The sequence below is a fragment of the Dromiciops gliroides genome, chromosome 4, assembly GCF_019393635.1.
Source record: "Dromiciops gliroides isolate mDroGli1 chromosome 4, mDroGli1.pri, whole genome shotgun sequence".
Taxonomy (NCBI): domain Eukaryota; kingdom Metazoa; phylum Chordata; class Mammalia; order Microbiotheria; family Microbiotheriidae; genus Dromiciops; species Dromiciops gliroides.
In genome coordinates this window covers 52,485,531-52,509,619 of record NC_057864.1, presented here as the reverse complement: position 1 = coordinate 52,509,619, position 24,089 = coordinate 52,485,531, and the positions used below count along the sequence as shown (strand labels likewise).

At 41.6% G+C, this 24,089-nt stretch overlaps 1 protein-coding gene and 1 non-coding gene across 2 annotated transcripts; one reads left to right on the top strand and one right to left on the bottom strand.

The window, feature by feature from the left end:
- Nucleotides 1-728: 728 nt before the first annotated feature.
- LOC122756274 (low affinity immunoglobulin gamma Fc region receptor III-like) lies at nucleotides 729-7,141 on the top strand. Its single transcript, XM_044005461.1, has 5 exons — nucleotides 729-798; nucleotides 2,000-2,020; nucleotides 2,309-2,566; nucleotides 5,838-6,089; nucleotides 6,350-7,141. Exons 1-5 carry the CDS (start codon nucleotides 762-764, stop codon nucleotides 6,517-6,519), a joined length of 738 nt encoding a protein of 245 aa, XP_043861396.1. The 5' UTR covers nucleotides 729-761; the 3' UTR covers nucleotides 6,520-7,141.
- A 12,829-nt stretch (nucleotides 7,142-19,970) lies between these two features.
- Nucleotides 19,971-20,044, bottom strand: TRNAN-GUU. The gene has a single exon. It is a non-coding gene; the product is annotated as a tRNA-Asn (tRNA).
- Nucleotides 20,045-24,089: the final 4,045 nt, after the last annotated feature.

Below are 24,089 nucleotides of genomic sequence, written 5' to 3'. Positions count from 1 at the left end.
GACACTCTCTAATGGCTGCCTTTGATTCACTTCTTGTCTGGGTCAAGCAGACCATTCAGCACTTTGCTCCTCTTAGGGCTCAGCAGTTTGTAAAATTTGGCATGAAATTCAGCTCCTAGATTTCTGGTAACTCACTCAACAGAGACAGGAAACAGCCGCCCATCATTTGACCTGTCAAAACTCAGGGAGACACAAGGGCCTAAGGCCTCTGTCCCCACCCACAGACTTATAGAGTCCTCTTCAGAGTATTCCAGGGAACTGACAGGGACTGAATTATTTGGTTAGTATTTGGTAAACATCCTCATTTCTAGCTCAACAGTGGATGGAGAGGCTCCTCTCATGATGCCTCAGAAGTTCACATGGGGCCTACATCAGCCCTCTTATGCTCATGAGGACTGGTTCTCATTGGCCAATCCCACCCCACCTCCTTATGTGTGGAATAAATCAGATGTTCCCCAAAGTACCTCCTTGGGCTGAGGTCTGGACTCTGCTGACTCTGAGGTGCATGATAGCAGCTCTCCTATTGAAGTTTTACTTCCCAGAGGTGAGTTTTAGAGGCCTAAGCCAACTGGGCTTTGTTTTACAAAAAACCAAGAGTGGTTCCGGGAAAAGTAACCTGATGATAGATGGAGTGGGGGAGGGGGAAAATGTTGGTTTCCTTCCTCTTTTCTAATTCATTCTAAAAGCCTCAGTTAGGTCACATCCTGTCCCAGGGCAGCAGTGGACACTTCAGCTGGTCTGGTCTGTTTCATCCCAGCAGAATGCCGCCGTTGCTACTGCCATTTTTTCTGCTTTTGGGTGAGTCAAGGTTACCCTGAGTGGGAGAAGTGTATCCTTGGTCCCTGGGACTAGCAGAGACCTTTTCCAAGTCCAGTCAAGAACACTGGTCTCTTTTTTTTTTTTTTGGGGGGGGGGTGTTGGTAGGATGGGGAGGACATCATCTTTAGTGTGACACAGCTGGGGAAGGGAGGGTAGAGAGTATGTCCTTGGGTCAGAATGGCTCCCATTTAGAGGAGACTTTTTTTTTTTGGCTGGGCAATGAGGGTTAAGTGACTTGCCCAGGGTCACACAGCTAGGAAGTGTCAAGTGTCTGAGGCAGGATTTGAACTCAGGTCCTCCTGAATCCAGGGCTTGTGCTTTATCCTCTGCACCACCTAGCTGCCCCTAGAGGGGACTTTAAGGCTTGTCAAGTGTTCTATACACATGACCTCCTATGACACAACAACCTTGTGGGTTTGGTGTTCTTATTATCCCGTTTTAAAAAATGAAGACAATGAACCTCAGAGAAGTTAAATGATGTGCCTACAGTCACACAGCTTGTCTTGGGAGGATCTGAATCTATGACTTCCTAAATCCAAGTCCAGGGCTCTGTCCACTATGTCTCAACCTCAGTTTTCTTATCCGTAAAATAAAATAAGACCATCGGGGTAGAAAATAACTAATATCTTATAAAGTGCCAAAATTATATGATTTCTTCCTATGAATTTCTAACCTTCTGAATTGAAATTCATAGGGTTGGTTCTTTTTTTTTCTTTTTTCCTGTGCTTCCAGGATCAAAGCAGATAGACATCATCAAGGCAGATAGATGTTGCAGTGGATAGAGGGCTGGGCCTTCCATCAGGAAGACCTGAGTTCAAATCTGACCTCAGATGTTTACTAGTAGCATGACCCTGGGCGAGTCACTTAACCTCTATTTGCCTCAGTTTCCTCATCTGTACAAAGGGGATAATATCTCACACAGTTGTTGTGAAGGTCTAATGAGTTTGTAATTACATAGCACTTAGCACAGTGCCTGGCACATAGTAAATGCTATATCAATGTTATTATTATCAGCAAGGTGGACAGAGGAGTTAAGGACAATAGGACAAGGAATTAAAGGGAGGTGGGTCCTTTCATTTCTCTGTAAAACACAATTCTTGAAACAGCATAGGGAAGCAAGTTGCAGGTGCCCTGTGTTTCCCTCCCGCCCTTTGCTGACCTCCTCTCTTTTCTCTTGTAGTTCTGGCTGACAGGAAGGAAGGTGGGTTTGCTCTTCTATTTCTCAAAATGACAGAATTCTCAGAGCCCAGAAACTACAGAACATTGGAAATTTTCTACTAAATAAGGAACAGCATCAGCACTTCCTGCTCCCAGTAGAGTTTCACTTTCTATATTTCTGGCCAGATTCCCATTGGAGTCAAATAACCCAGAAAAATGGTCCCCAAAGCCCCCTACCCCACATTTGTCCATGTCTGGCTGTGGGTCATAAGTGGGAGCCCAATTATATTCCAGGGCTGACCAAGAACTCTTCTCTTCTCTCCACCTCCAGCAAGTCTCTCAAAGCCAGTAGTGACCCTGTACCCACCATGGTTCAGTGTGCTCACAGATGACTCTGTAAGTCTGAGGTGTGAAGGGTCTGGGATCCCTGAAGACAACTCCACCCTTTGGCTCCTCAATGACAGGATTATTCCGGTCCAAATCCAGGACTACGACATCACGAATGTCAATATGATGGACAGTGGGAAGTACCAGTGCCAAAAAGGCCAGTCAGCTCTCAGTGATCCTGTGAGGCTAGACGTCTTCCAAGGTGAGTCCAGGGGCCCTTCAGTGAATCAACCCATTCACTGCCAACCTTCAACCCTCTCACCATATACTAACTCTACTCCTATTCACACGCTGATGAACAGAGTTGGAAAAAAAAATCAAACAAATGAACTTTCCTGATTTTCTGCGCCTCCCCCCCCCAGCTACTAGTGTTCTTACCTGTTTTAAAAAATACATACTTAGGGGGCAGCTAGATGGCGCAGTGGTTAAAGCCCTGGATTCAGGAGGACCTGAGTTGAAATTTGGGCTCAGACCGTTGACACTTACTAGCTGTGTGACCCTGGGCAAGTCACTTAACCCCCATTGCCTAAAAATAAATAAATAAATAGATAGATAGATAGATAGATAGATAGATAGATAGATAGATAGATAAATAAATAAATAAATAAAAATACATACTTGATGATCATTTTATTGATATGTACTGTGGGTATGAGCACCCATCCCCCAACCCTACTCACTAAAAAATTGAGTTGTGCAAGTTTCCTACTTAACCTCATATGTAAATAAGGGCGTTGGCAACAAGACACTGTGGTGGTTTTGGTCTTCAGTCAGTACTTTTCTCGGTGTCTGGTTTCTCCTCTTTTCCTCAAAGAAAATTGTCCAAATCTGAAAGGGGTAGCAATCTTGCATATGTTTATTTCTATGTGTAAAGCTGCTCCCCTATAGACAGTAAGCACTTTAAAATGGAGTCTTTCATTTTAATCTGTGTATCCCCTGTACTTCATACAGTGCCTGACCCATGGTAGGTATTCAATAAATGCCCTCCAATTGATGAAACAGATGACCCTACCTTGCCAACTTTACAAAAAAAGCAGATCAGGGCCAGCGAATGGGCAATACCCGGGCTTCTTCCCTCCTATACCCCTTGTCATTCAAACCATCTTTTTTACCTGATGCAGAGAAAATGAACTAACTCCTCCTTTCCAAAATCAACCCCTCTCCCTTTGCTCTTTTTTTTTTCTTTTTCTTTTTTAGTGAGGCAATTGGGGTTAAGTGACTTGCCCAGGGTCACACAGCTAGTAAGTGTTAAGTGTCTGAGGCCGGATTTGAACTCAGGTACTCCTGACTCCAGGGCCGGTGCTCTATCCACTGCACCATCTAACTGCCCCCCTCCCTTTGCTCTTAATCCCTCCCCCTTGAGTAATTACTCTCTCATCGTTTCTCTTGTATCTTTAATGCCTTTCTTCCTATCAATCATATCTTTCTCCTCAGCTTACAAACAAGTTAGTCCTGCCTACCTTAAAATAATGTTCCCTAGAGTTGGCTACTCACTTAAACTACAGTCCTATCCCTTTCCTTTCACCACCAAACTTCTCATAAAAGTGATCTATAGTCCCTGAATCTTTTTTTTTTCCTCACGGTGCTTAGTACACTCGTACCTCCACCCCTCTCCAATCTGATCTGCCCACAACAATCCAGTGAAATTGGGATCTTAAAGCTCACCAGTAACTCTTGTTATTTGAATCTAGCCATCTTTCCTTGGTCCTCTTCCTTCTTAATTTCTCTACAACATTTGACAGTGTTGACCATCTTTTGTCTTGCCTGAAACTTTCCTTAATTTTAACTTCCATGAGATGCCATGATTGTGGTCTGTTCCTGTTTCTCAGGTCATTTTTCCTTTGGCCCTCTTCCTCTTTCCAACTTCTAAATATAGATGTTACCCTGGGATTTTTGTTTCTTCCTCCTTTTTGCTCACCATACCTTTATTGGCAACTCATTCATTCTTGAGACTTCAATTAAAATCTCTATGTAGGTGACAATGCAGTTCAATGGAAAGAATACTGGAAGTGGTCCCAAGACCAACCACTCTGTGTCCTCGATTCTATCACCTCCTGTCTCTTATGGAAGGATGTCCCCTTGACCATCCTTTCTCTTTGTCTCTCTGTCTCTCTCTGTCTCTGTCTCTCTCCCTCTCCCTAATTTTTAAATATTTCCTTACCCATGGGCTGCCTCCCTGCTGAAATCTCCCCAACCTTAAAAAATTCCTTTAACTCTACCATCCCTAACAAACTATTCTACATCTCTCTTCTCTTTCACACTCACAGCCAAAGTCCTAGGAAAAAATGTTCACCATCTTCCTCTACATCTTTGCAGAGGTGGGGTATGGAACACTGCATATAATGTGTGATTTTTTGATGTACTGGTTGCTTTTACTGAATTTTTTCTCTTCTTTTTCTTTTTTTAAATGGAAATTCTTTGTTCTAAGGGATGCTTTTCAGATATGGTAGGAGGGATAAGGCAAAAAACTAGGCAAAGTTAAAAATAAAAGATATTAATAAAATCTTTTTTTAAGACATAGCTGTCTACACTTGTCCATATTTTCTCATGTCACATTTGCTTCTCAGACATTTGCAGTTTCACTTCTATCCCATCATTTGACTGAAACTGCTCTCTCCAAAGTTACCAATGAGCTTGCAGGGTACCATGCAACAGGCTGACATGGTAACAGGAGATCAACCCTGGTGCCAGAGTCAGAGAAGCTGAGATCACCCTACCATGGAAGGTGACAATCTCTATTGTCTTGGGGAAGTGATTTAACCTTCTCTGGGCCTCCATTTATTTTTTTTTTATTTCTGAACTTAATGAGCACTCCCAAAATAAACATTTTTCATGTCGAAAAATAGAACAGAAAAAGATTTAATGTGAAAGCACACATCTCTATTATGTACAGCTTGCTTTTTAAAAAACTATGTGAGGGGCAGCTAGGTAGTGCAGTGGATAATGCATTGGTCCTGGATTCGGGAGAACCTGAGTTCAAATCCAGCCTCAGACACTTGACACTTACTAGCTGTGTAACCTTGGGCAAGTCACTTAAAAAAAAAGTTAGTTCCTATACAGAAGACAGTTATATTGGGGTCACAACTGGATAATTGTCTTTAAAGAGCATTTAAAATGCATATCTCATTCTGCACCTTGAATCCATCTCCTCTCTATCCAAAGATAGAGAACATCATGGATTTACTTCTATTTCTGTATTTTTCAGTATCCTGTGACCTTTTCACATGGGTGTCTATACTGCAACCCTATTAAATTGGGAGGGGAGTAAGGGGCAATGGGTTTTTTTAATAGTGTCATATAGTGCCCAGTCAATGCAATTGACTGAGGGCATCTCACCACCTGAGTTCTTCTTTGTCCTGGGAGCTTACCACCCTGGTAATGAGCCTTTCTCTCACCAACCCAGTCTAGAGTGACTTGAGGCTCTACTTTGATTTGACTCCTCCTGGATTATTAGTCTTTGTTTATCATTTCAGACTTTCTGCTACTCCAGACCTTGAAATTGGTTTATACAGAAGGAGAGCCCTTGGTGATGAGGTGCCATTTCTGGAAAAATAAAACCATCGCCAACATTGTATTCTTTCACAATGGTAAAGGAGTATTTTCTCAATGTGAGTCTAACTTTTCCATCGATCAAGTGAACCATAGCCACAGTGGGAATTACTCCTGTTCAGCAAAAAGAGGAAATAAGAAATACGAGTCAAAAGTGGTGAGAATTACTGTCCAAGGTGAGATATATTCAATCAGGAAAGAGCAATGGGTATTGGGCTTTGAAGGAAGGGGACTTTGGAGGATGTATCACCTTAGGGATCCAAGCAGTCTTCCCTCTGAAGATCTCACAGTATCCATCCCAAGCCCCAGATCCAAAGACAGATGACTTCCTTTTCTTTCTTTCTCCTTTAGGAAGTAAGCACTTGATAGATATTTGTTGTTTTGATTTGTCGATTCACTGGGATTCTCATGTTTCTTCCTCCTACCTCTTACGTAGGTACAAATATAGATCCAGATTCATCTACTTCCTTATCTTCTAAAGTTGGGCACCACATCCCTTTCTATCTTGTGATGGGACTTCTGTTTGCAGTGAACACTGTTCTATACTACAGACTTAATAGAGAAGCCAATAGCCTAAAGAACACAAGGCACCCTTTAAAGACATGAACCTGAGGATCACTGACTCATCAGCCTGTGGAATAATTAAGGTCTTGGCATGGTGGCAACACATTCATCTCTGTCTACTTCCTCATCCTCCTTAGTCCATTCCTGAGAGCAGCAGAGGGACAAACCTGTTAAGCCTGGACTGAGGACTCTTCTCTTACCCTGCCCTCCAGTTTCCTTTGTCATCAGAAGATAGAGGTGTCTGTGAGCTCCAGGCAAAGTAATTGACCCCAACTAGTATCCTTCTCATTGCTGAGTTCCTAGGAGCTCAGGGCTTATGACTTAAGGTTGCACAATTACTGACCCAACCCTAAACACAGAAGTACACTGTAAATATATGAAATAATTTTAGTATTTTAATAAATAAACCAAAAATGTCTAGGGTAGTAACAACTTAACATTTTGGTTGCATCTGTCTTTTACATGGGTGATTTGAAGGTGATACTATATATCAGAAAAAGAACACAGTGGAGGGGAGGGAGACTACCAGGACAGAATGTTGTATGGATGTCAGACAATGTTTCCTTACAAGATATTTTTATTTTATTGCTTTTCTGTCACAAGGAAGGAAAATGACTACCATGTTAAGACAAAATACATCAATAAAATGTTTTTAAAAGCCAAATTGAACAGCTACAAAATAAAGGGGGAAAGCATGTAACTGAGCTGATTTCAATTTAGTTGCACTGTCTGAACCTACTGAAGACTTCTATGTTCCTGACTTGATTTCAATCTCAACACCATCTCATTTCAAAGGAGACTCCCATCAACCCATCCATTCAACAAATATTTATTCCCAGTCTCTATGTATAAGGCACTATGATAATCATCATTGGAGTTACAAAAATAAGATATTATCCCTAATAATGTCACAATTTCCATAAGGTGGTGAGGATTACAACCAGATTTTAGGATGTTAAGGAATATGGGTGGTAAGGAAGTAGAGTCAATGGATTTACCCTAGTCCTTTAAGAGATTCACCAATAAACAGGAAAGAAATGTGAGGAAAAAAATGGGTTTGGGGGGTTCTAAAGACCCCCTTCCGGAACCTTGCCTGATCTCTTTTAAAGCCAGCCCAGAGTCAGTAGACTCTGAATAGAAACAATAAAGATTAAAACCACACCTACCTGAAAGCCTTTCCCCTCACAGGGTCTGCCCTCTGGACTCTGACCTCAGCACATACTGCTTATTTTAAGATGGACCACCCTTAATTCCAGTAAGCCAACAGATTTGAAGGATGCTAGCCAATTAGCTTTGAGGAGTGTGTAAGGGCTGCCTCTCTATCAGACCACAGGGAGCTTACACTCTAGGTAATGTAGGGCTTCTGAATTTTTGGAGTCATGTGCTCTCTCTTTACTAACATTTAATATGCTTTAATAAATGCTTAATGCCAAAGACTGGTGCTGTAGCCTCTATTTATAAGTAGCAATATATTAGAAACCCCAGCTAAGTTCCCTAAAACCAAGAACAGAGATAGGCACCCCCATATATACATATTTTTTTTTGAGGGGCAATGAGGGTTAAGTGACTTGCCCAGGGTCACACAGCTAGTAAGTGTCAAGTTTCTGAGACCAGATTTGAACTCAGGTCCTCTTGAATCCAGGGCCAGTGTTTTATCCACTGTGCCACCTAGCTGCCTCCAACCCCCATATATTTTCTTTCTTTTCTTTTCTTTCTTTCTTTCTTTTTTCTTTTTTTGGTGTGGCAATGAGGGTTAAGTGACTTGCCCAGGGTCACACAGCTAGTAAGTGTCAAGTGTCTGAAGTCAAATTTGAACTCAGGTCCTCCTGAATCCAGGGCCGGTGCTCTATCTGCTGTGCCACCTAGCTGCCCCCCAACCCCCACATATTTTCAAATGACATAGAAATAAAAGGAGAGAACAAGTATTTATTAAGTGCCTACTATGTATCGAAAACCATGCTAAGTATTTTTACAAATATCTCATTTGATTCTCAGAACAATCCTAGAGAGGTAGGAATTATTATTTTACAAATGAAGAAAGTGAGACAGGTCAAGGTTTATTGATTTTCTTAAGGTCAAATTTGAGATCTAAGGTCAAATTTGAACTCAATTCCTCTTCACTCTAAGCCCACTGCTCTGTCCACTGTACCACACAGTTGTCTTTAGGTGAGAAGCTAGAGGGTCAAATAAAGTGAAACATAAAGTTTTTGTTTTTGTTTTAAGATGGGTAGGAGCCATATATGCTTGAAAGCAAAGGAGAAAGAACCAGTGAAAGGCAAGAGATTAAAAATATTTGGAGTAGAGAAAATTAATTTTGGAAAAGTTAGGAGAGAATGAGGTTGAGTCTAAATGCAACCTCAAAACTAAACAGAAGGGGCAGCTAGGTGGCGCAGTGGATAAAGCACTGGCCCTGGATTCAGGAGGACATGAGTTCAAATTTGACCTCAGACACTTAACACTTACTCTCTGTGTGACCTTGGGCAAGTCACAAAAAACTGAACAGAAAACACCCAGGCATATGTTTCAAAGAAGTTAAAAGTAGAAAGAAAGGTATCTTTACCAAAAGATTTATAGCAGGACTTTCTGTAACAGCAAAGACCTGGGAACAAAGTAGATGTCTATAATAAAGGAATGCTACACTAACTGTGGTAGCTAAATGAATTTCATTTTGCCACAAAAAAATGAATATGATTAATCCAGAGAAGCATTAAGAAGACATTTCAGTATGTGAAATGATGCAGAATGCAATAAACAGAACCAAATATATGTATGTCTATGCATATGTGTATGCACAAACATATATGTGTGTGTGTGTGTGAGCATGGATAGAGATGCTTTAACTCGTTCTAGTTTGCCTTCCACATGTTTGGGAAAGGTGAGTGAATATCCAAAACCATTGGCCTTTTCAAAAGGGCCAGAATCAGCTCTCACTGTCACTAATACATTTGTGTCTGGGGCAAGCAAGGTGACTCCTTCAGTTATGTTGTATAGGAAACCAAATAATAAGGGGAAGGGCTTTCTGTCCCTCTGAGAAATGGAATGACCTTGGTCTGTTTATTTATTCTTTTCCATTCTAGGTTCAGAAGGGAAAGTCTCCAACCTGGCCTAAGAATTTGAGTTTCATCAATCTAGACATCGGAACCCAATCTAGGTGTTGTAGCCAGCAGAGTATCAATGACATGAGTAGCAAGAAACAGGGAGCTACTTTAGGAGAGACTCTCAGGATCCCAGCCCGTAGGGAGCACTCACCTGGCAGTGATTTGGGCTTTGGAAATAAACTGGATGGGGCAGCTAGGTGGTGCAGTGGGTAGAGCACTGGCCCTCTACTCAGGAAGGCCTGAGTTCAAATCTGGCCTCAGAGCCTTGACACTTACTAGCTGTGTGACCCTGGGCAAGTCACTTAACCCCAATTGCCTCACTAAAAAACAAACAGAACAAAAAACAACAACTGGATGGAACTGATGTTATGTAAGAACTAAGCTCATTCGGAGTTATCAGCTACTACCTCTGTGTGGAAAGCAGTGCCTTAAGTGTCTTCTCTTCTTGCACCATCTCTTTAATGCTTCCTTGTAGTCTGGAAGAAAAATTCAGCACATTGTACTTTGTACGAGAGTTGGTCAGAGACAATTTTTAATTAGTTAAACTATTCTAAGTCTAAGCAGCTCTCCTCAGAGACAACTAGGTAGTGCATCAGTGCACAGAGTCTGGAGTCAGGAAGACTTGAGTTCATATTGAACCTTAATAGCTAAAAGACCCTGAGCAAGTCACTTAGCCTCTGCCTCAGTTTCTTCAACTCTAAAATGGAGATCAAATGGCATCTACCAGAAAGGGTTGTTGTGAGGATCAAATGAGGTAATATTTGTAAAGTGCTTGGCGCAGTGCCTGGCATCTACAAGGCACTTATTAAATGTGTATTTCCTTCCCTTTTCTGTTTAGAGAAAGAGAAAATGAAAAGAAAATCAAAATCTGTCCTCCCTCTGAAAATTCCTCTCTGACACAGACCATTTCCAATCACAACTTAAAATATTCTCCCCCAGAAAATTCCACAATAAGACAAAACATAAATACCTAAATTTCAGTGCAGCATTCAGTTTTGGAAATGATAAAGAAATACTGATAAGGATTCCTTATTCTAGGGCAGCTAGGTGGTGCGGTGGATAAAGCACCTGCCCGGGATTCAGGAGGACCCAAGTTCAAATCTGACCTCAGACACTTGACATTTAACTAGCTGAGTGACCCTGGGCAAGTCACTTAACCCTCATTGACCAGAAAACAAACAAATAAACAAAAAAAGTATTCCTCATTCTAGTAGAACCAAGGACTTGAGAACAAAGTACTATTCAAATATACCTTTGTAATATGTAGCCTAAAGAGGCAACAGGTATGGGGAAAGAGGAACCTTGGTATGCTTTCCCACAAGTTGTCACATTGTCTTCTGTTTTGTGACAGTCTTCTGGCATAAGAGTCCCTCCAGGGAAAACACAGAGTTCCCCTGTTCACCCTTACTTTCTATGACTGGTCTCACAACATAGATTCAGTTGTCAATAGGTTAAGTCCTTGTCTGGATACCCAGTTTATGTCTAAGGAGAGACCTGCAGGCCTGCCAGCGACATCAGGAAAAACAACCCTTTAATGAGTTTGGATGCTGAGAATAATATGCAAAACAATGGGATTCAGTCCAATGCAAAGGGAAAAGAGAGAAAGGGACTCGATTTATAACTCAGACACATGCACTGACATAGGGTAAAACTCACATAAGAGTGGCATTTGCATTGGGGAACATAGAGACATGAGTCCTTTCGGCAGGAAGGGCATGCTACACTGAGAAGGTGTTTTCCTGTTGGAGAAGAGGGTGTACTCTGTGGTACTCTTCTGGGACTGGAGTTGTTATACTCTAATTTGGGGTAGTGCCCCCAGAACTGGCCTATTTGTGTAGCAGGGGCCAAGGCAAAATATTATTTGGCAGGGGAGATGGGTAGTTGCATAGCAGAGAGATAAATGAACTGGTGGTGGACAAAATATTTTCAGGCATACAATTATACTAACCTTAGAAAAAATTATTGTCAGCATTTTTCTACAAGTATGTTGTATAAGCTTACAGCTTCCCTCAAGATCATTGGGTCCAAGTTTATGACAAAATTTTCCATGCAGATTCTATAATCTATAGCCTCCCTTACTATCATGGTGGTGTTTGGGGCAAACGGTCTCAGTTTACCCAAATAACTCGAGGAGACCACCAAGTCAAGCAGAGACAGATTTATTACATTCCCATGGGAATGGGCAAACTCAATAACTGAGTCGCGATAGCTAATACATGCCTTGACCTTTTATAGGAATGTTGGTCAGAGGGGAAGTCCCCACGCACACTAGGACAAGCTCACAATCTAACATCCAATCCTGTCTCACCCAGAGTGCATGTTTAGCTCGTGATCAATGTATGGAGACATGCATACGTGTTCCAGGAACAAGGGGGAAAAGGGGAGGGGGAACAAGGTCAAACCGAAGGAAGAGGGAACGGGGAAGTGACAGTCAGATGTTTCAGATCTCACAGTTCCCACTGACTCCCCTCTCCCGGCCCCCATCTCTAAAGATATTGAACTTGAATAACAGGAAGAGTCACTCAGGTGTTTCAGCATTGTTTTGTAGTCGTCTTAATTTTAGAAAGATGACAGGGTTAAAATTTATCTTCAGCTATGTTGGGAAATCAAAGAAATAGAATAAAAGAATAATCCATTGTTGGGATCCTAGGGTCAAGGGGATTCTGCTCTGAGAAAGAGACATGTCACTTAACATCTGGTCTCTACTTAATTGCCGCATCCTGTGCCAAGCCCCCTCCTTTCTTCTTGAGTCCCGAGTATTGAATTGGTGGGCAAACTCCCCGACCCACTCAACAGGGACTGGGGTTCTGACACATGATGGATTCCAGATAAAACTAAGATGTAGCTGACAAGTAGGGAGACTGAGCAGAAGTAAAAATACTATTAATTGGCAATAAAACAAAGGAGACAGTGAGAATTTGACAAGCAATAAACTTTTAAACTAACTATACTGGGGCAGGACTGGGTACCTTCCAGACCCCTTCCTCAGAGTTTAATCTGACTCAAATCCATAATCATCTCATACAGTGGCCTGAAGACCAACAGACCTAATCTTATAACACCTTCCCCTACACACACACACACACACACACACACACACACACACACACACCCTATTCCTTTCAATATCAGCTGGCTCCTTTAGTCCCAACAACAGACCCTATCACAAACCACATAATCTCTCACTTCCTTTTCCCAATCTCTTAGATGAAAGGATTAGATTACATTACCTCTGAAGTTCCTTTTATCTCTAAATCTATGATCTCTGAGTGACTCTATCCTCTTCAAGGGCTTTAAAATACCCACAAAACTGTTCCTTTCATTCGCGGGACTAACCCCTGAAGGTCCAGTGATGAGCAGACAAAAATTGAAACAGGAAAAAAAGAGGGAAAGAAAAAAAAAACCCAGGGAAGGCAGAAAAAGAGAAGGAAGGAGGAGGGGTGAGACAGGGGACAGAGACAGATCGAGAGAGACTGAAAAGAAGCAAGAACCCAGGCTCTGAAAGAGACAAACCGCAGAGCTTAACTCGGCTTAACTCTTTCTACCAGTGGGGCCCCAGGATGGAAACCTTAGCCCAACCCATGCGGAGAGGAGAAACACACTGGACAGAAATTTTCTGTCATTTTCAGTTAGGAATAGATTAACTAGAGTGGTAGTTTACTTGGGTCTATGTAACTTAAAGGAATGTATCGAGTGAATTAGAATACCATAGAATAATAATAAGCTAACATTCATATAGCACTTGCCATGTGCCAAGACTGTACTAAGTGCTTTACAATGATTATTTCATTCGGTCCTCACAACAAACCTAGGAGGTAGGTGCTATTATTAGCCCCATTTTACAGGTAAGGAAACTGAGGCAAACCTGTTAAATTACTTGTCTGGGGTCATTCAGCTACTAGGTGTCCAAGGTTGAATTTGAGTCTTCCTAACTGCAGGACCTAACCCCCAGCCCCAATTTTACCTTTCAAATTTTTTCTGGGCCAAGAAAAAGCCCAGTTTTCCCTTGAGCTCCCCAGAAGAAAAACTTTTCTTGTGATAAGACCATAGATTTTTATCTAAAAGAAACTTCAGAAGTTACGTGATCTTATTTCCTCATTTTACAGATGTAGAAATTGAAGCCCAGAAAAGAGAAGCAACCTTGTGTCTGAGAGGATTATGTTCAGATTTCATAGTTCCCACTGACACCCCCTCCCCCGGCCCCTATCTCTAAAGATGTTCAACTCAAAAAACAGGAAAAGTCACTCGGGTATTTCAGCATTGTTTTGTAGACGTGTTAACTTTAGAAGGATGACAGGCTTAAAATTTGTCTTCAGCTAGGTTGGGAAATCAAAGAAATCAAATAAAGAATAAAAGAATACCCCATTTGTTGGGACCCTAGAGTCAAGGGGATTCTGCTCCGAGAAAGAATGTGTCATGGACCATCTGGTCTCAACTTCATTATCACATCCTGTGCTTGTTTGCAAAAAAGTATAAAAATGGCTTGACTTATTGCTTTGGTGTGTCACATGTCTTGATGGCATGGGCACCTTCTTTCGAAAGAATAAACTAGTTCTATATGCTTTGGCCTCCTTTCTTCCTGAATCCCGAGTATTGAATTGGTGGGAGAATTCCCCTACCCACTCATGTCCAAAGTTACACAGATAGCAAGCATCAGAGACAGAATTAAATAATAGGCCTTGTAGTTGCAAATATTTTTTGATGAAATTGGATGGGAAAAAATTACATTTTTATTTCCATTAACCTCTCACTGAAATTTAGCATTTCCTTTAATTATTAACTTTAAAAAATTATTTGGACAAGGGGTCTATAGGATTCACCACACTGCCAAAGGAGCCCATGACACAGAAAGGTTGAGAAATACTCTTCCATTTTTTTGGAACTGTGAGGAGACAATTGCCCCATTTTTGTCAGCTAAAATGTCCACATCAGGGGGCAGCTAGGTAGCACAGTGGATGAAGCACCAGCCCTGGATTCAGGAGGACCTGAGTTCAAATATGGCTTCAGACACTTGACACTTACTAGCTGTGTGACCTTGAGCAAGTCACTTACTGTCTAGCCAAAAACAAAACCAAAAACGAACAAACAAACAAAACCCCAACAACTATAAAATGTCCACATCCATACTTGTTTGTGCCAAGGGTGTTATAAGAGCCAGCAGGTACAATGAAGGAGTCTCTCAATAATCTCTGGAGCATTATTGTCTTGGTAATGCCACTTTTATCAATAAGTATACTGGACACAGACACCTACTGGTTTGAGGCCAAGGCTTCCCCATGTTTCCTCTCATAATCTCCTTAGATAGTTTATTCTGACCCTGTGACTTCCCAGGTGAGACTTTGACTGTCAAACAAATCTCTCCCATTCTAAGAGAGTATGGATGGCAGAAACTGCCCAAAAGAGAGCACCAACACAAGAAGTACATGAGGAAGTGGGAGAAGGGCAGCAGCTCCCATAAGAAGCAGGGGAACAGGAGAAGGGAGCTGTCACAGAAGCAGCTCTGAGCACACCAGAGGTAGTACTAGGGGATGAGCAAAGCTTGCTATACTTGCAATACTGGGGGTAGACAGTGCATGAAGTATGTCTAGACAGTTGCCCCTAGACTACAAACACATTGTGGTGGTTTCTCCATTTCCCTTCTCTCCTTTCTTTCCCTCTCTCCCAAAGGGTATGTACCTGTTTCCCAAAATTTATGTATTTTTTAAAAGTTTGTTTACCTTTCTCCTGACTTTGTCTTTCAATACGGCTATTATGATAAATGTAGCTAAGCACTATATTACTAATCTATCTATATCCTTGCTCAAATGCAGCATAAGGCCATAAGGGAGCACCTGAGAGAGGAGAGAGAGAGATTTGCAGTTTGGGTATTTTGCCAGAATAGTCCTTTTGCTGGGGGCTCAGAATTGATATGATGTATTGAGTGGGGTGGGGGTGGGGCGAGGGTCGTGTGTTCCCAAATCCATGGCTGAGTGTTCTAGGGCTATTTAAAGGTTTAGCTGACTGGATCAGATAGTTGGGGGGGGGGGGACAGTACATTAGAAAGGGAGTGACAAGTTGGCTGATGTCCCTTCTCTTTTTCCTGGACTTGGTTTGAAATGAAAACCCCTTTTAGAGGGAGTAGATACAGAGACAGTTTTGCCCAAGGAAGACAGTAGCCCTGGCCACACAGGGTGGAGGTACACACAGTGTTCTTACCCACAGGTCATAGCACCACACCCTCACTAGAGACAGAAGTGCTAGAAGACTAAAAATGAATAAATGCTATCCAGATGTTCAAAAGAGAAGAGGGAAGATGGCCTAGTAACTCTGATACCTATTCTAGAATGGATTACTAAACACATAATTTTTGAGAACTTATAAGAGAGCTTATTTTGCAAACTTATAAGGAGCCAGCATAGATTCACTAAGAATAAGTGATGCCAGGGGCAGCTAGGTGGTACAGTGGATAAAGCACTGGCCTTGGATTCAGGAGGACCTGAGTTCAAACCCAACCTCAGACACTTGACACTTACTAGCTGTGTGACCCTGGGCAAGTGGCTTAACCCCACCTGCCTCACCAAAAAAAACCAACTAGATAAGGATTCAGGAGACATGTAAGCCACAGCTTACAAAGGCAACCTGTTCATTCTTGCCTTTTCCGGTGATAACATTTCCATTTAGTTGGACGTGTCCCACTGTTCCAGACAAATGTGACTAATGGTGTCTTAGAGCCTACTGTTGACCCAACTCTCAGATCAAGTCAGCTAAACCTCCAGGTAGCCCCAGAACATTCATACATAGGAACACATGACCCCTGATATGTCACAGCTAAATTAACACATCAAATAGGAAGACATCCTCAAATCTCTCTTGTAAACAAACACCTCTGCTCTTTATTCTATCTCTGTAGACTCACTTTGGGCTAGTTTTAAACCGCCAGAACTACTGAAATCCAAAACCTTGTTACCAACATCCTGATGTCCCACAGGCATCTTAAGCTCACCATGTCCAAACATGGAAATCACTATATTTCTCCTCCTCAAACGATTCTCTAGGCTTTTCTATTTCTATTGAAAGTACCACCATCTTTTTAGCTATCCAAGTTTACAATCTAGGAGTCATCCTTAACTTATCTCTCTGTCTCTGTCTCTGTTTCTCTCTTTCCTCATATTCAATTGGTTCCCATACCTAACTGATTCTAACTCCATTTTTCTACTTCCCTTCAATTATAGGACTACCCTAGTTTGGCCCTTTATCACCTCTCAGTTGGGCTATTAAAAAATTCTCCTAATTGGTCTTTCTGCCAATCCCTCCTAATTGGCCTCTCTCTTCTTTTCCTTCCATTATCCACGTAGCTGTTAAATGGATAATTCTAAAATATGAATCTGACCATCTACTTCAATCTCTATGCGGTGACTGATGAATGCACCTGACTATGAACTGACCTTGTCAAATCCCAGAGTTTTGAATTGTCCAAAGGCAATCGAAACCATTTGAAAGGAGAACTCTCAAAACCAGCTCAAAAAAGAAAGGGCTCCCCATTCTAACCAGATCTTACCACTCTCCACAACATAACTGACCTAACAGCTTCTCGTTGTTTCCTGTGGGACTCCCTCCCCACTGAAATGTATTTAACCCTGCCCACCTCTGGCCCTCTTTCTTACTCTAGTACTTTGTTGCTGCATGGTGAACCCAGATTGCATTCCCCTTGCCTCTATTTTTACTAATTTGGTAGTTTTCTTTATTTCAGATTGACATGACTCACTATTGTCTTTAGGATAAATTTTTAAAAATATATATGTAGGGGCAGCTAGGTGGTGCAGTGGATAGAGTACCGGCCCTGAATTCAGGAGGACCTGAGTTCAAATCCAGCCTCAGATGCTTAACACTTACTAGCTGTGTGACCCTGGGCAAGTCACTTAACCCCAACTGTCTCACCAAAAAAAATATATATATATATATAAATATATATATTATTTCAGATTGACATGACTCACTATTGTCTTTAGGATAAATTTTTAAAAATATATATATATGTAGGGGCAGCTGAGTGGCGCAGTGGATAAAACACCAGCCCTGAATTCAGGAAGACCTGAGTTCAAATCCAGCCTCAGACACTTGACACTTACTAGCTGTGTGACCCTGGGCAAGTCACTTAACCCCAATTGTCTCACCAAAAAAAAAATATATATATATATATATATATTATTTCAGATTGACATGACTCACTATTGTCTTTAGGATAAATTTTTAAAAATATATATGTAGGGGCAGCTGAGTGGCGCAGTGGATAAAACACCAGTCCTGAATTCAGGAAGACCTGAGTTCAAATCCAGCCTCAGACACTTGACACTTACTAGCTGTGTGACCCTGGACAAATCACTTAACCCTCACTGCCCTGCAAAAAAACCAAAACAAACTATGTGTGTGTGTGTGTGTGTGTGTGTGTGTGTGTGTAAACAGGGACTTGGTCTCAAGAAAAAGGACAGGGATCTAATTCCCACGATAATGTCAGAATTGTGACAGAAGCAAAACAAGACTAAGAAGCCACTTTGCTATGCATCAAGACAGCCAAATGTTTTTCTGGTACAATATTGTATGAGGATGTGGCTTCCACTTGTATTATAACATCGAGTAAACTGCCACGTCCCAGGAGGGCTAGGTATCTTTACACCAAAGAGGAAGGGGCCTCAGGTCTTTCTCCATCCCATCAGCTTTCAGCAAAGCAGTACTGCAATTTCATTCAGCAACAGCTACCAATCCAATCCTTCCCCAAACTTTTGATGAGCTCCCGTAAGCTCCTGTAGTGTATCTTCTATAAGCAGCTCCTCTCTTCCCTCCTGAGTCTTTTTTCTGTTACCTCTGCATGCAACTTCCTCCCCTGCTTTACCATTCATGGGGTCCTAACTTGCTGCTCCAATCTTCTGCTCTCCTTATGCCTCAAATGTGGGTCTTCTCATAAACAGAGAACTATCTCTTAACATGATTTCTGTAAGGTATGACCTCAGCAATCCTTCCATAATCCCCAGTTATTTCACTTACAATTTTTCAGTTATTATCTTCAAAAATCTCAAAACAGTCACACAAAAAATTAGTTGATGGACCACAATACCCTGCAGAATCCCTTATTTCAGCCAGTGCTCTGTCCTCAAACAGGTCCTTTCACTATATTTATCCAAGGAGCAGTTCTCTCTCACATAGAATAGTCTGTACATGTCTCTCATCAGGGTTTTACCTGAGAAGCTATGTTTCTTTTCAAGCTGATCTTTTCCTTACACAAATGTGTTTTCTGCCCCTTTCAGCAGCCCCAAATATCCAAATACAAAGTCATTGTTAAAGGACATCATTAAGTGGAAAGGAGTGGTGGGTACTGAAGTTGAACCAATCATAGATTTGTCCAAGTAGCCTTCTGAAATATGTGTTCCTGGCCTCACATTGAGCCCCTGCAAATGATATGATATTACTCCTTATAGAGCTTTGCAACTGCCCACATGCCTAGAAAACACATAGTGCTTTTTCTTTTTCTTTTTTCTCCTGGAGGAGGGCAAGATAGAAGGAAGAGAAAGTCGATTTTAGTTCATTTAAAAAGTAGAGATATGAAACGTTGCATGTTTTTACTTAACCGTTTTACTTTGTTCCAAGAACGGATGTAATGCAAATACATCAATAAAAATAAAAGTGATTCCCCCCCCAAAAAGAATGTAAGTTTCTTGAGGGCAAGGACTATCTTTTTTGTTTCTATTTATATCTCAAGGACTTAAGACAGTCATAATAAGCACTTAATAGATGCTTGTTGCCTTGTCTTTAAAATTTTTTTCCTCATGTGAGAACTCTTCTTTAGTGACGTCTTAGCAGTTTAGCTGGTTTCAATTTTCAGTTTACAATAAATCAGCAAGGATTTATTTTTCTCTTCCTCCCACCTTGCCCTCCTCCCTCGGAAAAGAAAAACAGGACTCTTGGAACAAATATCCAAACACGACTAGTCAAACACTACCAAGTCCCACATTGGCCATGTCCAACACTGTGTGTCTCGTTTTGCATATTTAATAAAGGGATGCTTTCCAAAAAGCAGATACGACCACAGGACACACAACCTGATTTGGGGTTTTTCCCCAGAGAAAAAACCAGAGTTCCACTCGGATGCTTCGGAGATGGCAGGGAGGGTGGAGATGAAGTGGTCTCGAGCAGCGATGAAAGAGGGCACAATGGGATTGACTCCAAGGCCAACACGACTTCTGTCTTGAACTTGAACTTAAAGCTGAGGTGAGAAGAAAGTGGGGCAACTGCAACAGGTAGGGCAACACCAGGCAGAAAGGTATAGGCCAAGATTGGACACTGGTTTGGTTAAGATAAAAAGAGATTGAAGAATCAGTTCTCAAGCTCAGTTTCTAAAAACATAAAGCAAAAAAAGCCTTACGTCCCTGGGTGGGCTCGAACCACCAACCTTTCGGTTAACAGCCGAACGCGCTAACCGATTGCGCCACAGAGACGACTGTGAGGCCTTATTTTTCCTGCTCCTTCAGCTCACTGTGGCGAGGCGTTCGTACAGGATCCTATTCTTAAAGGTGGTATTTCCTTTACTTAATATGCTAATACGAAGATTCTACTGGTTCCTCTGGCGCCCCCTTGTGTCTGCTCGGTGCGGAACGCTGTTCTTTGACCGTGCTCCGTTTGGGAGCTCCAATTACAGAAGGCCCCTCTCTCTTTGCCCCCAGAAAACTCATTCATTAACCGTGCCGACTGTTGGCGCCTCCGAGATTTGAATCCTTACAATCTTCAGTTAGAAGACTGAACACCTTAGCACAGTGCCTGGTGCATAGTAGAAATTTAGCAAATACTTGGGATTTTGGTCTAGACTAGCAAGTTTGAGACGTCAATACGTATCCATGAACAGAGGACTTTCCCTATCCGGTTAAATTCTCACTCTCACATGTTCCTCTCCCACAGCTCTATGTGTTATGCTATATGTTATGCTGTGTGACTTAGAGGGAATCTATGCAGTGTGCCTTTATATCCAGCGTCACTCATTAACTGTGTGACTGCCTCAGTTTTCTCATCTCTTACATGGATGTAGACTTGCCTAATGGGATCTAACCAGGTTCAAGTGTAGCACAACCCATCCCTGTCCTAGTCCCGGACAGCGTGTTTCTTTTAATACGTGAAGCCTAAAATTAGGTTGGTCGGTTGGTTGGTTTTTATTTCAATATGAAAATGTCAAGTGAATAGGAGAGTTTATGAGATGCTATAAAAAGTCCAAGGAAAGAGAAATTACTTTTAACTGAAGAAGATGGATGCGTTCATGAACCATTTAGTAAGTTCACACTAAGCCCTGGGGGAGATGCAAAGATAATTAAGGCAGGGTCCTTCCCCTAAATGGGCAGCTAAAAAGTTGATGTGTCGTGTGTGGGGTGTGTGGGTGAATGAAGGCCAAGTAGGAATGGGGGGGTGGGGGGAGAGCGGAAGGGAGAAACACCTGAAATCTATTGCAATGGTAGAATTCACAGAAATGTGGACAGTGAGGAAGAGAAAGCACTTAAATCCCTGAGGTTTGGGGATTGATTATGACTGATGAAATAAGATCCTAATTCTAGATGAGGTCCTACATAGGGTCCTATGAAGGATTCTACATAGGATACTAGTTCTAGAGGTCATTTAGGTCAGCTTCCTCTCAGGGTGGGGAAAGTGAGACTTGGAATCTGTCTAAGGTCACAAAGTTCCAGAGGTAAGATTAAAAGACTCCAGAGCTGTTCTTTCCACTACAGAAAAATAATAACAAATTTCAATAATGTTCTAGAGTTTAGAAGATACTTTCCTCACCCAGTGGGTATGCCCCATGTCTTGCCAATTTCACTCCTTATTGAGAACTTTGTTCTAGCATTGATAACATCTCCTTATATATAAACACTACCTTTTGTTCAGGTCCAGCCTAGGTGATGTCTCATAAAGCCACTTCAAGTTCCTTTGATAAAGCTAATTCTGATAAAGCATGAATTCCTTGCTTGCTTCTCTCCCCCAATTACATCACATTCATTCTGTGTGATTGATGATTCATAGCCAGTTCACACACCTAAGAGACACCTCAGATTATATTCTCCTAGAGGGATACAGCATGTAGACAGATACATAAAAGATCATTTTAGGAAGGAGCTAGGACAATTATTATTCATAACTAACATTTATATAGTGTCTTAAGGTCTGCAAAGCACTTTACCTATGTTATCTGTTTGATCAGTATTATTATCCCTGATTTACAGATGAGAAAACTGAGGGCCCAAAGGTCAAGTGACTTGCCCAAGGTGACATAGGTAGAGTGAGAGATGGTGAGTCATCCCTTTTGTGGAAGAAGTCAATTCACTTTCAGCTCTCCTGAATCCTGAGTCCTATTAGCTCAACAGACAATTAGAAAATGTTTAGCTTCACAGAAAACCACCCTCTCAGTCACGTTTGCCTGTAAACAAAGCTTCATATGTTGAATTAGAATAAGGCAGGAAATATCTTCCCATGCTCCGTGTAACCCACCAGGAAGGACGAATATGAGCATCCTCTAAGGATTATACATTATTTATTATACATACACATAGTGATGTTAATCAAAGACATGCACAGTTGTATACACTGACCCAAACATCTACATTCCCTCTCCCCATCATGACTTCTTTTCTGATGCTTACCTATTGGGTTTTGGGGGGGTTGTTTTTTGGGGGGTTTTGCAGGACAATTAGGGTTAAGTGACTTGCCCAGGGTCACACAGCTAGTAACTGTCAAATGTCTGAGGTCACATTCAAACTCAGGTCCTCCTGAATCCAGGGCTGGTGCTTTATCCTCTGCACCACCTAGCTGCCCCCTATGCTTACCTCTTGTAAGATTTTTTTTCCAGTAGCCACACCAGCAACATTTCTTTCTCTCCTTTAGGACTCTCATATCACTTTATAAGTTCCTGATCCCACAGTGGTGAGAACCCCAGATTTGGAGAGAAATCTGAGCTTGGATCCCATCTCTGAAACTTACTAGTGATGTGACCATAAGCAAGTTATTTACCCTCCTGAAACTCAGTTTCTGCATCTATAAAATGTATATACTTTACAAACCCTAAAGACCTATATTAAGGGGCAGCTAGGTGGTGCAGTGGATAAAGCACCAGCCCTGGATTCAGGAGGAACTGAGTTCAAATCTGACCTCAGACACTTGACACTAGCTGTGTGACCCTGGACAGGTCACTTAACCCTCATTGCCCTGAAAAAAAAAAAGATTTATATTAAGGTGAGTTAGCAGGAGCTTAGATTGGAGCACTCCTGTGGAATATGTATGGCACTGAGCTGAACTGCATATATATGTATAATGGAGAGACTGGCCAGCAATGTTCCCAATCCTTAGAAGATGCTCTCTCTCTCTCTCACACACACACACACAGAAGATGCTCATATATGCTCTTCCTTCCTAGTGGATTTTAAAGAGCATAAACAGATATTTCCTGGCTGATTCCTAATGTTTTCTGGAGACATGTGTGCTCTGTCTGGCTCAGCACTGAATGACTTTTACTTTGGTATAATGCACAAATGCCCTTACTGATCCCTTGGTTCCCAAACTCTGAGAGTGGGGTTCAGAGAAGAGGCCTGCATCAGAGAAATGGTCACTGAGCAGGCAGAACTGCCCACTAAGCAGGCTTTAAAAAGAGGAATTTCTTCACCTATCACACACTCTCCCATATTTCTGAGCATGGAGAGACTCTTTGAGGCTTTCTTTGGACTTCAATGAAGGGGTATCAAGGTTTTCTCTTGAGTCTGGGTGTTGATGGTCCATCAGAAGATGACCACTGAAAAAACTTTCTGAGTCCTTCAAGAGGGTGAGCCCAAGATGTCTCTTGGTTTGCCAAAAGATATGACCTAGAGCGAATGGCTCAGAGTCCACAATGGAGGTGAAGATGCCTTTCCAATGGTTCCATGAAGTGTTTCATGTTTAATGTGGCGTTTAATGTTTCATGTGGCATATGTCTACCCCAACTTGTTCATATACTTGTGGTATATGATTGTGATGGAATACTACTGGACTTTAAGAAATTATGAACTCAGTGATCTTAGAAAAACATGAAAGGGGCAGCTAGGTGGCATAGTGGATAAAGCACTGGCCCTGGATTCAGGAGGACCTGAGTTCAAATCCAGTCTCTGACACTTGACAGTTACTAGCTGTGTGACCCTGGGCAAGTCACTTACTCCCAACTGCCTCACCAAAAAAAAGAAAAGAAAAACATGAAAAGACTTGTATGAAATAATGAAGAGGGAAATGAGTAAAACCAAGAGAACATTGTATACAGTAACAGCAATATTGTTTTAAGAATCACTGAGCAAATGACATTTTGACTATTATATACTGTGTACTATTTACTATGATATACCAAAATTAACTATAAAGGAATATGAAGAAAGACATTATCTGCATCCAGAGAAAAAATTGATAAACAGATGTATGGAATAATTTTATATACATACACATGTGTGTCTAGTGGTAGCCATTTCTAGGGTAGGGGATGGCAGAGAG